This window comes from Salvelinus alpinus, chromosome 18 (assembly GCF_045679555.1).
Source record: "Salvelinus alpinus chromosome 18, SLU_Salpinus.1, whole genome shotgun sequence".
Lineage (NCBI taxonomy): Eukaryota > Metazoa > Chordata > Actinopteri > Salmoniformes > Salmonidae > Salvelinus > Salvelinus alpinus.
The window spans coordinates 44219876-44235742 of NC_092103.1; the positions used below are offsets into that span (position 1 = coordinate 44219876).

A 15867-nucleotide genomic window follows, 5' to 3' on the forward strand; every position below is an offset into this window, starting at 1 on the left:
AAACTCAGCAACGTTGCAGTTCTTGACACACTCATACCGGTGCGCCTGGCACCTACAGTGCAACCATACCCTGTTCAAAGGCACTTAAATATTTTGTCTTGCCCATTCACCCTCTGAATGGCACACATACACAATCTATGTTTCAATTGTCTCAAGGCATAAAAATCATTCTTTAACCTGTCTCCGCTCCTTCATCGAGACTCATTCAATGGATTTAACAAGTGCCATCAATAAGGGATCATAGCTTTCACCTGGTCAGTCTGTCATGGAAAGAGCAGGTGTTCTTAATGTTTTGTACACTCAGTGTATAGACACATACAGTCTGTCTGTTCTGCCCCTCTCTCTAGACTACAGGGAGGGCTTCTGCTTTACCGAGGTGCTCATGACTATGTGCCAGATGTCTTCCAGCAGCCGGACCCCCACCACCAAGTCCCAGTGCTGCTGTGACGGAGGCCGCGGCTGGGGTAACCAGTGTGAGCTCTGTCCCCTGGCTGGCACGGCAGGCTACAGGAAGCTCTGTCCCCATGGCCCGGGGTACGCCACCGACGGCATGGGTGAGAGATCAACGGGTTTGGAGTTATAGAGCCTGAAAAGGGTTGAACAGTGGACGTGCCTGTAGGGAGAAGTGCCTTGATGATAAGGCTTGAGTTACAGGTTAAATATATATGGCTTTCGGGTCAGGTCGTCAAGAGTTTCTTCTAGGCTTTTTAAATAATTCCAAATAGGCCATTATTCCTTTCCCCTAGGCACTAGTGTAGATCTGAAATGATTGGATAGGTGTAAGCGATATGGCAAAATGCCCGCCCGAACATTCAAAAGGCAAGATGTAGCAATTACCACATATAAGTCCAAGGAGTGATCCAGTGAAAGGAATGTCACCTAGCCCTAGGCGAGAGGTCAGGACAAGTGCTTCAGTGTTATTTTTAGGAGATCTCCAAGAGTGTCAACTTGTAATTCATACTAGTTTTTTTCTCTCAGGTTGTCCACTAAGAATGCAAGAGTAAACCTAGCAAATCTAACAAACCCTTGAATTGAATCAAGATTAGTAATCGGAAAACAAGAAGAAATTATACATGGGACACTGAACAAGCCAATTAAATTGACCCTATAGACGATGGCCACTCAACATTTTCAGTGAAAAAATAAATAAAAAATCTTTCTAAATGGTTTTGATTTGGGAAATCTGTTCCCAAGTATTACCACAAATCAATAGAGAGGTGATCATGTCTCAATATAATCAAGGTATGAAATTATTATGTTATTGTCAAAAACAATATCTGTTTGGGCTTACTTCCACTCAATTTGCAGTGTACAAATGATTAGAATGATGTTTCGGCCCCATGACCATCCACTCAGAAAATAATCACCCGTGGCTGAATCTAATTGTCAACCCCTGCTTTACACTATGGGTATATTTCTTATTCAGCTGAATGCTGAATGGTCTCGTCTTCTCTGAATGGTCCCGTCTTCTCTGAATGGGCATGTCTTCTCTGAATGGACATGTCTTCTCTGAATGGACATGTCTTCTCTGAATGGTCATGTCTTCTCTGAATGGGCATGTCTTCTCTGAATGGTCCCGTCTTCTCTGAATGGGCATGTCTTCTCTGAATGGTCCCGTCTTCTCTGAATGGTCATGTCTTCTCTGAATGGTCATGTCTTCTCTGAATGGTCATGTCTTCTCTGAATGGTCCTGTCTTCTCTGAATGGTCCTTTCTTCTCTGAATGGTCTCGTCTTCTCTGAATGGTCTCGTCTTCTCTGAATGGTCCCGTCTTCTCTGAATGGTCCCGTCTTCTCTGAATGGGCCCGTCTTCTCTGAATGGGCCCGTCTTCTCTGAATGGGCCCGTCTTCTCTGAATGGTCCCGTCTTCTCTGAATGGTCCCGTCTTCTCTGAATGGTCCCGTCTTCTCTGAATGGTCCCGTCTTCTCTGAATGGCATGTCTTCTCTGAATGGTCCCGTCTTCTCTGAATGGTCCTGTCTTCTCTGAATGGTCCTGTCTTCTCTGAATGGTCCTGTCTTCTCTGAATGGTCTCGTCTTCTCTGAATGGTCCTGTCTTCTCTGAATGGTCCCGTCTTCTCTGAATGGTCCCGTCTTCTCTGAATGGACATGTCTTCTCTGAATGGTCTCGTCTTCTCTGAATGGTCCTGTCTTCTCTGAATGGTCCCGTCTTCTCTGAATGGTCTCGTCTTCTCTGAATGGTCCCGTCTTCTCTGAATGGTCTCGTCTTCTCTGAATGGTACCGTCTTCTCTGAATGGTCTCGTCTTCTCTGAATGGTCTCGTCTTCTCTGAATGGTCCTGTCTTCTCTGAATGGTCTCGTCTTCTCTGAATGGTCTCGTCTTCTCTGAATGGTCTCGTCTTCTCTGAATGGGCCCGTCTTCTCTGAATGGGCCCGTCTTCTCTGAATGGGCCCGTCTTCTCTGAATGGTCTCGTCTTCTCTGAATGGTCTCGTCTTCTCTGAATGGTCTCGTCTTCTCTGAATGGTCTCGTCTTCTCTGAATGGTCTCGTCTTCTCTGAATGGACATGTCTTCTCTGAATGGACATGTCTTCTCTGAATGGACATGTCTTCTCTGAATGGACATGTCTTCTCTGAATGGACATGTCTTCTCTGAATGGACATGTCTTCTCTGAATGGACATGTCTTCTCTGAATGGTCCCGTCTTCTCTGAATGGTCCCGTCTTCTCTGAATGGTCCCGTCTTCTCTGAATGGTCATGTCTTCTCTGAATGGTCATGTCTTCTCTGAATGGTCCCGTCTTCTCTGAATGGTCCCGTCTTCTCTGAATGGTCATGTCTTCTCTGAATGGACCCGTCTTCTCTGAATGGTCCCGTCTTCTCTGAATGGTCCTGTGCTCTCTGTCTTTTGTCCTACAGATATAGACGAGTGTAAAGTAATCCCTGACACGTGTAAGAATGGACGCTGCATCAACACCATGGGATCCTACCGCTGCCACTGCAAAATGGGCTACACCGCCACCATCACTGGAACGGCCTGCGTGGGTAAGGCACATTCCACTGTTACACTTCTATTGGTCAGAACAGTATTATGATGCGACATGGAGTCTGTTTTAAAACCTGGTGAGTGGTTGTGATTGAAGATCAAATCAAATTGATTTATATAGCCCTACTTACATCAGCTGATATCTCAAAGTGCTGTACAGAAACCCAGCCTAAAACCCCAAACAGCAAGCATTGCAGGTGTAGAAGCACGGTGGCTAGGAAAAACTCCCTAGAAAGGCCAAAACCTAGGAAGAAACCTAGAGAGGAACCAGGCTATGAGGGTTGGCTAGTCCTCTTCTGGCTGTGCTGGGTGGAGATTATAACAGAACATGGCCAAGATGTTCAAATGTTCATAAATGACAAGCATGGTCAAATAATAATAATCACAGTAGTTGTCAGGGGGGCAACAGGTCAGCACCTCAGGAGTAAATGTCAGTTGGCTTTTCATAGCCGATCATTGAGAGTATCTCTACCGCTACTGCTGTCTCTAGAGAGTTGAAAACAGCAGGTCTGGGACAGGTAGCACGTCCGGTGAACAGGTCAGGGTTCCATAGCCGCAGGCAGAACAGTTGAAACTGGAGCAGCAGCACGGCCAGGTGAACTGGGGACAGCAAGGAGTCATCATGCCAGGTAGTCCTGAGGCATGGTCCTAGGGCTCAGGTCCTCCGAGAGAGAGAAAGAAAGAGAGAATTAGAGAGAGCATACTTAAATTCACACAGGACACCGGATAAGACCGGAGAAATAATCCAGATATAACAGACTGACCCTGGTACCTGGTGAGTGGTTGTGATTGAAGCCCATTGTGAATGCAACCAAATCTATGATTTGTTGTATCAGCGTTTTAGTGCAGGGCTGGAGCAAAATTCCACTCCAATACCAAGGCTGTGTTGGGATACATGAAAAATGCATCGTTCTCTCCTTGCTTCTTTGAAGTTGTCACAAATTTTGACCATTTCCCCTTTCACCTATCAGATCATAGATAAATGATCACAACAAGGCACTCAATAACCCCCTCCCCTGTTGATCTTCTGTGTTCTCTTCCTGTCAGATCTGGATGAGTGTGTCATGTCCCCCAAGCCGTGTAATTTCATCTGTAAGAACACAGAGGGAAGTTACACTTGCTCCTGTCCCCGTGGTTACGTGCTCCAAGAGGACGGCAGGACCTGCAAAGGTACAGGGAAACTACAGCTCCCATGATGCAAAGCAACAGTCTATTTTTTTTTTTTAGCTCGATGGCTATCTGCTGGATTTCTAGATTGGATAGGGTTACTTAGCGGTATTATAGCCTGGTCCTAGATCTGAGGGTGCTGTGCTGCAAACGTCTATGGTCATTGTCACATCTTGACACAACAGATCTAGGACCAGGTTAGAAGTTTTACAGCTCAAACCCAACATCTATCAACTTAATTTCAACAGTACCTGCTGAACTGTGTATGCGACCAATAAACTTAGATGTTATTAGATTTTTACCAGCTAGCTAAAGTGATCTCTTCATTATTAGTGAGTGATTAGTGAGTGCTGTCCACACTATAGGAACAGAATAATGAGAGGACAGATGATGCTCAAAAGCCAGTCATTACTGTAGAGTCGATCGTCCTGTATCACAACGTGGTGACAGACCTAAATTACAGTGACTGAATACACTGGTTGAAGGAGTCATGAACAGTGCTGGAATGAAATTAATCGCAGCATAGTGGCTCTGTCCATTGAAAAGGGGTCAACATAAAGTAATTGAATGTTGTATAATAACAGGGTATAATGTTTTGTGTGTGATCTGAGAGCTTTGGTTTACTGTGTGTGTGTGCGTGTGCGTGTGCGTATGTCCGGTTAGATTTGGACGAGTGCCAGACCAAGAGGCACAACTGTCAGTTCATGTGTGTCAACACCGTGGGTGGATTCACCTGCAAGTGTCCCCCTGGCTTCACCCAGCACCACACTGCATGCATAGGTAAGGCAATAAGTCTGTAACGTCCGTGTTAATGTTTTAAATTAGGCTACTGCAGCTATAAGCATAACGCCTTAATTCGATCAACTGTTTTTGTTTCATATGTGATCTTACACTAAATTGTACCAGGGTTATGTTCAGTAGGGCATACCCTTTAAAACGGAAAACAAAAAATGACCATTTCTTATTGGACAAGTTCAGTCAGTTTTCCCCCCGTTTGGTGCCCAATGAACACAACTCGGGTAAAATACAAAACTACATAAATGCAATGCTCTCTCTGTCAGATAATAATGAGTGTGTCGGGGAACCCTCCCTGTGTGGCACCAAGGGCATCTGTCAGAACTCCCCTGGCAGCTTCAACTGTGAGTGCCAGCGTGGCTACGAACTGGACGGCACCGGACTGCACTGTGATGGTAGCTACAATTTTAGTTTTTTTCCCCCCTTTCTTCATTCCATTTCTTACGGGAAACATCCACATGATACACTTCATATAAATTATGCTTTTTGTTTCAATAAATCGGGGCGACAGGTAGCCGAGTGGTTAGAGCGTTGGGCCAGCAATCGAAAGGTTGCTAGATCGAATCTCTGAGCTGACAAGGTAAAAATCTGTCATTCTGCCCCTGAACAAGGCAGTTAACCCACTGTTCCTAGGCCATCATTGTAAATAAGAATTTGTTCTTTACTGACTTGCCTAGTTAAATAAAAAAATATATAGAATTATCATCATTGAACAATCATAAGGAATTGTTCAATATTTATAACATATCATTACCATATCATCTCACTGTATGTAACCTGATGGCTAAGTTTGCATTGCATAGTTGCCTCACCTCCCTAAAACCTGAAGATATTATGTCCCCGATCAACCAATGCCATGGTTTTGGTGAGCTAGTGGTGAAATCTGTATCTTAAGCATGTGGGATTGAACCTCAGTGGCAGACATAAACCCCCGATATACAAAATGTTTTTGGCAGTTTGGTGGTAGTTTTTCCACCTGTATTGTCAGAAGCAACATATGGAAGAAAAAAAAAAGACATAAACAATAAAAGAAAGAAACAATGAAATTAAAGATGACACTACTGTTGTAAAAGCGTAGGAAATCAAGGCCTACTTGACTGTCCTCTCTAACAGCATTTGGCTGACTGCTATTTCAAGGCCTCAAACCTTTCGCCAACTCTCCTTTTTATTGAAGTCTCCACAGAGTAGCAATGCCCAAAACTACAAGTCCTACTGGCACTATCTAAATGGACTCTGCGCCATCGCTCTACAAACAAAATAATTCACTTTCAAAACCTAACGAAGAATAGTTTGGTACGGGTTGACTGTAAGTACAGTACTGGGAGAGAATTCAGGGCAGTGGGTTGGTTTGTGCCATGGACTCTGTAAAAGCTCAAATCCCAGGTGGACCGTTGTTATCCTCTGTTTTGAGCTAAAGTTGACCTGGTTTGCGTTATTCGAAAGCAGTGGGGATGAATGGATATGATTTTTGTTTGACTAAATGAAAAGCATTCGGCTTAAATAGGCCATTTCCCCACATCTATAGGAGTGTGTATTAGATACAGATACCGAGTCAACCTGCCAATTCATTATGAAGGATCAATTATACACACCAAGGGAATCCATACAACTAGGCAGCTAAAGGCAGATTTGTTCTCCTAGCATTTTGGGTGTAAACACAATTGAAATACACTAATGTAGATTTCAAGCTCATATATATATATATATTTTAGAGGAGCTGGTGCAGGAAACTTGCAGTGGGTGCAGAGTTGTTTCACAATTGCATCATACTGCATTGTACAGTAGCTTAATGTTCCAATCCGAATCTGCAATGTAACCATGATGATGATGATAATGAATAAGAATTAGGAAGATGGTAATGATGAAGATTAGGAAAGTAACGATTATTATTAAGAAGGTGAAGATGGACTAATGCATATGTGTTCTTCTGCCGTTTGACCATCAGACGTGAACGAGTGTGACAGTAACGACAGGTGCCAACATGGCTGCCAGAACATGCTGGGCGGCTACCGTTGTAACTGCCCTCAGGGCTACACACAGCACTACCAGTGGAACCAGTGTGTGGGTGAGTGCCACACACACACACACACACACACACATAGGGCGCTACTTTGGGACACTGATGATAACTACATGAGTTGAAAGGGAAAGTGCAGATTTTTGGCAATTAAGCCATTTTTCTACTTCCCCAGAGTCAGATGAACTCGTGGATACCATTTGTATGTGTCTGCGTGCACTTTGAAGGAAGTTACAGTTAGCTTCGCGAGCCATCGAAAACTTGTGTTAAAGCAATGACTGGAAGTCTACCGCAACAACTAGCATACAAGCAGTTCCAGTAGACTTCCATTGCTCTAACGCTAGTTAGCCATTGCTCTAACGCTAGTTAGCCATTGCTCTAACGCTAGTTAGCCATTGCTCTAATGCGATTTAGCAACTTCCTTCAAACTGCACACAGAGATTGGAAGGTTGGGAGTTCGATCCCCAGCAGAGTCATACCAAAGACTGTAAAAATGGGACCCGATGAGCTTTAAGAAGATAGATTGGGGGTAAGGCACTGTGATGGAGTAGCGTCCTGTCCAGGGGGTGTACTAGTATATCAAGCTGCCTCACGCTACAGAAACAGGAAATATGCTCCTGCTCCCATGAGCTGTTCTGGGTCACACAAGCCAAGACTTGTGCAAGGCTACTGACTTCTATTGACGGTTGAGTTAAGACTTGTTTTGCGTTATATGTTTGCAACCTGGCCATTAATTAAATCCGTGCATTGGTTTTTACTTCGCTGGGCGTCATTAAAGTGTCCATCACAAGCTTTGTAGCCCTTTCCTGCAGTCAAGGACCCAAATCACCCTCTTTGGTGCAATGTTATTCATATTCTTCATAATTTCATCATTAATACATTATTTATTTATTTTTAAACGACCAAAATCCGGTGTTTCTATGTCAAACTGTTTTGTTATTTTTCAGTCTTCTGTGATGTATATAAAGTGTAATATTGGGCTGCAAACTCAAAATGTAATACATTTCAACTGTATATCTGACATGGTACAGGTGTCTTCTTTTCTTTCAGCCCATAACCATGTGTGTGAGGTGTATACTTTTGTTTCAAAGTAGATTTGTTTAAGACTACCAAGAAGCACTCTGTGTGACCCTGATTTAACCCACTCAGTAAAAGGTTAATAGCCATTTAATATATCATAGTTTTTTTGGTTTGTGTGCTCGTAAAATGAGTTGTACAGTAGAGGACGGGAGTATTATATTTCTTAATCATTGTAAATTAGCATTCTCTGTTAGATGCGTTATCATGTCTGTTGGGGGCGATACCTAACTTCTACTTAAGTCGGGGTAATTCCTAACTTCTACTTAAGTCGTATTTTCACTTAGTAATGCATTGTTGTCAATGGGACAAGTTAGGATTCAGCACAGAGTTAAGATAAACCAAAGGTTATTTAGATAACAGAATCTTACTTGTTTGGTGAAATTCATTAACACAGAAAATGATGTAAAAGTGCTGTATGTGCATTGGCAGAAGGGTACTTTCAACTACTTACTGCATGTTTTGAAAACATATTAAGAGTACCTACCATTTACAGGTCTAGTAAACAGAACCACATTGCCACCTGCTGGACATCGAGAGAAAGGGTGGGTTCCAGAATGGGTTCCAGAACGTTGATATTAGTACAGTAGCGTTCTAATGTTCTATAGATTAATTGTGATCCACTGTCAAAAAGCAAACGCAGTGTCTCCTAGATTCAGACTTTTCAGCTTTAGGTGTATTTTCCAACGCTGCTTTAACCCTGGGGTGTGGGTCACAGCAAGGTGTTTCAATCATTCTATGTCCTTGATGACCTCAATAACAAGTCAAACATTTCTCCTACACTTCCTCTCTTAACTCCTCTACCGCCTCCTCTCCTCTCTCAGATGAGAACGAGTGCTCCAACCCGGGCAGCTGTGGATCGGCCTCCTGTTACAACACGCTAGGCAGCTTCAAGTGCGCCTGCCCCTCAGGCTACAGCTTCGACCCATTCAGCAGCAGCTGTCAGGATGTCAACGAGTGCTCCAACAAGAACCCCTGTAACTACGGCTGCTCGAACACAGAGGGAGGCTACCTGTGTGGTTGCCCGCTGGGCTATTTCCGCATGGGCCAAGGGTAAGGAGGCAGGGACCTGGAGCGAACTCTGCAAATAGCACTGCTGGGTGATTTGAAAAGTCATAATCAATCTATCAATTATATAATAATGCCCTTAGCAAAAAAATGTATCTTTAATTTACAATCTGTAGAAACTATGAGAATAGAAAAGTTCAGAACTTTTTGTGAAACACCACATCATAGAAAAATATATGGCAAATAGAATGGTGTTCAAAGATAGATGGGAGGGGTTGAGGGTAGTTGAGGGTAGCTGAAGGATGGGACTAAAAATAAACAAAAGATAACTAATGTGAAATGTGTCTGTAAAATGTATATAGTATTTATAAGCTGGAAGAAGAAGCCTAAGTGTTGTTGTCTATTATTTTACTCAAATTAGGGGAGGTGTGGCAGGGTTAGGGGAAAATATATATATTTTAAAAATATATATACAGTACCAGTCAAAAGTTTGGACACACCTACTCATTCAAGGCTTTGTCTTTATTTTTACTATTCTAAATTGTATAATAATATTAAAGACATCAAAAATATGAAATAACACATATGGAATTATGTAGTAACCAAAAAAGTGTTAAACAAATCTAAAGATATGAGATTCTTCAAATAGCCACCCTTTGCCTTGATGACAGCTTTGCACACTCTTGGCATTCTGTCAACCAGCTTCACCTGGAATGCTTTTCCAACAGTCTTGAAGGAGTTCCCACATATGCTGAGCACTTTGTTGGCTTCTTTTTCCTTCACTCTGCGGTCCAACTCATCCCAAACCATCTCAATTGGGTTGAGGCCAGGTCATCTGATGAGACACTCCATCACTCTCCTTCTTGGTAAAATAGCCCTTACACAGCCTGGAGGTGTGTTGAGTCATTGTCCTGTTGAAAATAAATGATAGTCCCACTAAGCCCAAACCAGATGGGATGGCATATCGCTGCATAATGCTATGGTAGCTATGCTGGTTAAGTGTGCCTTGAATTCTAAATAAATCCTCGACAGTGTCACCAGCAAAGCACCCCCACACCATCACACCTCCTCCTCCATGCTTCACGGTGGGAACCACATATGCGGAGATCATCCATTCACCTACTCTGCGTCTCAGAGACACGGCAGTTGGAAACAAAATCTCAAATTTTAACTCATCAGACCAAAGGACAGATTTCCACCGGTCTAATGTCCATTGCTCGTGTTTCTTGGCCCAAGCAAGTCTCTTCTTCTTATTGGTGTCCTTTAGTAGTGGTTTCTTTGCAGCAATTCGACCATGAAGGCCAGATTCACACAGTCTCCTCTGAACAGTAGATGTTTAAATATGTCTGTTACTTGAACTCTCTGAAGCATTTATTTAGGCTGCAATTTCTGAGGCTGGTAACTTTAATGAATTTATCCTCTGCAGCAGAGATAACGCTGGGTCTTCCTTTCCTGTTGCGGTCCTCATAAGAGCCAGTTTCATCATAGCGCTTAATGGTTTTTGCGACTGCACTTAAAGAAACTTTAAAAGTTCTTGAAATTTTCCGGATTGACTGACTTTCATGTCTTAAAGTAATGATGGACTGTCTTTTCTCTTTGCTTATTTGAGTTGTTCTTGCCATTTTACCAAATAGGGCTATCTTCTGTATACCACCCCTACCTTGTAACAACACAACTGATTGGCTCAAACGCATTAAGACGAAAGAAATTCCACAAATTAACTTTTAACAAGGCACACCTGTTAATTGAAATGCATTCCAGGTGACTACCTCATGAAGCTGGTTGAGAAAATGCCAAGAGTGTGCAAAGCTGTTAAGGCAAAGGGTGGCTACTTTGAAGAATCTCAAATCTCAAATATATTTAGATTTGTTTATCACTTTTTTGGTTACTACATGATTACATATGTGTTATTTCATAGTTTTGACGTCTTCACTATTATTCTACAATGTAGAAAATAGTAAACTTAAATAAAAACCCTGGAATGATTAGGTGTGTCCAAAATTTGACTGGTACTGAATTTACCCCAAAATATATGGCGGATTGGAAATGATGCAGGCGATTACATTGATGGAAGCTACAATCTGCAATATTAAAGCTGATCTATCCCCCCCAACAAATAAAAAAAGGAGGCATTCTGCCAAATGCCAGATGGCTGGTTCATCTTTAGCCCAGTGGGTCTAAATTGGGATTTTAGAGCAGAATTATCATTATTTGGATTATAATGAGGGCATCAAGGGAAAAAATTAGCCGTGTTTTAGACATGCCAGGGACGATTTCTGGTCCCAGTCCGTCCGTAAGGAGTGGATGGGATTGGGTCAGGGCCCTTAGAAACACTTATTGAGACGGGCCCCTCAGGAACAGCTTAGGTTTTGACTTGTGTTTCCAAATCTGTTTCTCAGGGATTTCTGCAAATATTTGTTCTACACCAGCACTAGCACACCTGACTGTTATGTTTCATTTATAATTTCATGGGTAATTTTCAGAAGGATTTCCATTGTTGTTATGAAGAAGTTGTCTACTCACTGTCAAGCACTCTCTCATGCTCGTCTGTGTGCGTGCCTGTCTGGCTGTGTGTCTCTGTGTGCGTGGCTGTCTGGCTGTGTGTCTCTGTGTGCGTGCCTGTCTGGCTGTGTGTCTCTGTGTGCGTGCCTGTGTGTTGTTCAGTCACTGTGTGTCAGGCTTGGGCTTTGGGAAGGGCCAGTATGAGGGGCCAGAGATAGAAGACAACACTCTCTCCCCAGAGACCTGCTACGAGTGTAAGATCAACGACTACCCCAAGAAGCACGGCCGCAAGAGGCGCGACGCCAACGGAACGCAACCCATAGAGGTACAGTATATTGGGAGCATTGACACTTCAAACAGTAGCAGTAACGTGGATCTTTTGGAGTGTCTGTTCTCTATTCTGGAGATTTCTAGATGTATGTATATAGAGAGGTGAAGGGTTACTGCCTAATGAGAGTATAACCTAATGAGAACGTTTGGGGAATGTTCTGTGGTGGTTGTAACAAATGTTGTTTACGACATTTTAGTGAACGTTAGAACATTCCATGGATATTTCATTTAAAAAACAAAAATAAAGGATGTTAAAGGACACTAATTAGAACTTAATGGTTATCTAATGTTCTGGGAATGTTCCCGGTTTGCTGGGAACCCTGTGCCTCTCATTGACAGAGTCCATGGTTACTTAGTAAGTTAGTAACCCCACGTTGTCACCCTGTCTGTCTCACCATCACACAACCAGGTGAGCCTAGCCAGTCTGGACATGGAAGTTCCTGTCACCCTGCTGCTCAACGTGTCCCAGCTCAACCCCAAGGAGCACATCCTGGAGCTGGTGCCCGCCATCAAGCCCTTGGTGGGCCACGTGCACTACGTCATCACCAGCGGTAACCAGCAAGGCCTGTTCCGCATCCAGCAGCGTGACGGCCTCTGCTACCTGCACAGCACCAAGAGGAAGGGAGCACTGGCGGCAGCGCAGGAGTACACGCTGGAGATCGCCAGCTTGCCGCTCTACGGCAAAGCCCAGTTCAAAGAGCTGGAGGACCGCCGGGACCAAGACTACCTCACGGGGGAACTGGGGGAGAACCTGCGCATGAGGCTGCACATCCGACTGCAATAGCTGGAGTGGGATTGGGGGAAACACAGGGAAACACCTTGTTTTCCCTTCAAACTGGTGTTTTTCAGTTCACCACCATTTTAAAGCCAAATGATATGTGGAAGGAATGTTGCATTTTTTCTTGTTTGCGTTTTTGACCTCAAAGTACTGTCCAGAATCTCTCTAGGGCAGCCCAATTCCCCCAAATTAAAAAAACTTTCACTAATTTGTCTTTCAGTGGAAGAAATATCAGAATTGGGCTGCCTGTGTAAACACAGCCTAGGAAAAGAGAGTGACTCGAAGCATGAACAGGAGACTTTACATCTTTCACAGGTTCTCCCTCGCTGTGAGTGACCTCATGCCATGACCATGTACACGAGTGGAAGACCAAGAGCAAGAGATGATGTTCAAATGACCTGGATAGTTTAGTTGGTCAGTTCACGGTAAGGAAATAGCATGTGATGTTCTGGCGATAGGCTCTGAAAGTACACATGACTAGTACATCTGCAGCATGGTGGGTTGCTAGAATACAGTTGACAATTTTATGGAAGTCAGCTTGGTTATTTTAGTGACTAGACGCACTCTTGGTGAATTCATAGTTGACTGTTGCAGAGCTGCCACAGTCCCACATTCATTTTGTAGTGGTCCGACAGACTATTGCAGCTCTGCGGCTGTGAACTTCTCAATTGAGCATTACAGGGCATAGCATTCTCCTGTAAGATTTTGTATTCTAGGCCTATTGGTCGTGGTAGAACATTGTCAATATGGGATTGGTGCCTCGAAAAGGGAAACTGACGTTTTAGGACACCACATGGAATCACATCATTATAAAGAATAATAGTAATCAAAAAAATGTGTATTCTTACATATGTACATATTAACAATCAGTAATTCAATTATTGTGAACTGATTTTTTGTATTTATTTTAGTATTTAATACAAAGTTGTACACTATTGGTCAAATTCACATCTAATAAAATGACACACAAAAAAAGTGTCATTTACATTTTTACACCCTCAATTTGTATTCTCTACGTGTATTACAGAAACACCCATCAGTTGTTAGAAACACATATGTTTTGTCTAATATACAGGAGTATGTATGTTCATATTGCACAATTACCTCAACTATTAGTCTCTACAGATAAGGCTATGTGACCAATGAAAGCATGTATCAATCCAATTTCTTAAATCAGCTGTTAAGGATATGGGTTTAATAGAATATTGTTTATGTTGAATGAAAATGATCATGGAAGTCATTGAGAAAGAGGTGGGTCTATCCCACATAGGGATGCTTCACTCATTGAAACGTTTGACCAAAGAGAAGTGTCTTACAGTAAGAAATATGCAGCTGTCTGGAGGTGTAATGTACGGTCATATGTAATCAAGGCCAGTAGATGTGGTGAACACCTTATTGTTGTTTTGCTTCGAGATTGTCTTCCATTCAAAATATTTTATTTTATTTCCCCCGTGGCATCAGTTCTCAAAATGTAAGTCCCTTTTGGTTGGAGGATTTTTATACTCGCTAAGAAGCAATAGCAAGTAGCCCACAGAAACCAGGACATTTTTGTTGTCATTTTTGTTTACATGTTTAAATATATCTACACAGAGTAAACTAACAGGGGTACAGTCAATAATGTATATAAACACTAGATCACCCACAGGGGGTGTTGTTTTGAAGCTACTGCGCCACCATCTTTGTTCTCCACCATTGTTTTAAAGGTTTTGGCAAATATAGAAACGCATTTATCAATGTCTATATTGCAGACACCTTATCACAACACTTTTTACATTATATTATGTGAACTGAACTAACCCGTAAAGTATATATTTTTTTGAAAGTACTGCTACTGTCCCTACTACAACAAAGAAATACTTAGATGCATGTAATTTTGTCCTTTAGAATTCCATTCATTCATACGGAGGACTGCGCCTTCTGAGCGGTACACTTTTAGAAGAAGAAAAACGTTGTTTAAAAAAAAAAGAGGGTTATTTCGGCTGTCCCCATAGGAGGCAAAAAAAGGTTCTTCAAATGGTTCTCCTATGGGGACAGCCGAAGAACTCTTTTAAGGTTCAGAACCTTTTTTTCTAAGAGTACCACTATGGTGGCAATGGCTTCAGAGCCTCTCATTGGCCAATACATAGTATTTATATACATCATTGGGTACAATGAATCATGTAAGTACACAAACATGCAATAGCCTTTTGTTCCACAGTTTTTTTTTGTGGCGATGTCCTACTAACAATGTGTAATACAGTTACGTAATAATGTTACATCAACAGTAAGTATGAGTATTGCTACAAGTATTATAAATGCTCCCTACTTAGGATGTTTTTAAATACACCATTAGACAATATAGATGTACTGTAGCAATGTTGAACTGGTGCTCAATGATGACAGTACTGTATACACAGAGATTTTCAGAGATTATAAACTTACTGCATCGATGCAAAGACTGAACATTCATGTCAAAACAAATCTATAACATTGTGTTTTGTTGTTGTATTTTTGTACTCTTGAACTGAACGTATTTTTAACATGTTACCGTGCAGTTGCTCACAAATAGATATGTGTGAATCTTTGTACTGATGTCCAGTTTTATTAATTGTAAATCTTTTTACAGTAAATGTGTTGTTTTTTGAGGTGTGACAGAGAGGTGTATTTCTTGAACTATTTACTTTGCAAAATAATATTTGTGCTGTTGAACGTAGCATGGCAACACCAGTATCTAAATATGTGACAGCACAGTTCTATGTGAGCTTAAGCTCATAAAAAAATTATCGTATTTAGGTTTGATAAAAGTACAGACTCAGAGCTTCAAACCGGTGTATTACACAATGTAGTTGGAGAAAACATGGGAAAGTTATGCTGCTTTGAAAGATTTTTGCCGTGATTTTCACACTAAGAGAGCACTTCTTTGTTTACAACCATTCAGCATCATTCACACCCTCTTAAGCCATAGCCCCACCCATGTCTAAGAATTCACATGTAATACGCACGTGAGTCATTATGGCTCATCCTATAGAACGTCGTTTCTACTTGAACTTTCTCCCGCTGGGCTTTGTCTACAGCACCAGCTAAATTCAGGGCAGCAATGTTGTTGAGAGCTGTAGCAACACTTTTGCGATAGCAAAGATGATATATATACTGACCAGGGAATCCCCCTTTCTGTTATAGGGGCAGGTCGTTTTGCTGTTATAGGGGAATCC

At 42.2% G+C, this 15867-nt stretch overlaps 1 protein-coding gene across 1 annotated transcript in view; it reads left to right on the forward strand.

Moving 5' to 3' along the window:
* The window catches only part of fbn2a (fibrillin 2a), a 222242-nt gene extending 206935 nt beyond the window's left edge, over window positions 1–15307 (forward strand). The window contains exons 57-65 of the mRNA XM_071351419.1: window positions 348–554; window positions 2876–3001; window positions 4050–4172; window positions 4833–4949; window positions 5231–5359; window positions 6910–7029; window positions 8883–9111; window positions 11731–11893; window positions 12308–15307. Coding sequence (XP_071207520.1) covers window positions 348–554; window positions 2876–3001; window positions 4050–4172; window positions 4833–4949; window positions 5231–5359; window positions 6910–7029; window positions 8883–9111; window positions 11731–11893; window positions 12308–12682 — 1589 coding nt within the window. The 3' untranslated portion in view covers window positions 12683–15307. The remainder of the gene's footprint in view (window positions 1–347; window positions 555–2875; window positions 3002–4049; window positions 4173–4832; window positions 4950–5230; window positions 5360–6909; window positions 7030–8882; window positions 9112–11730; window positions 11894–12307) is intronic.
* The last annotated feature ends 560 nt before the right edge of the window (window positions 15308–15867 follow it).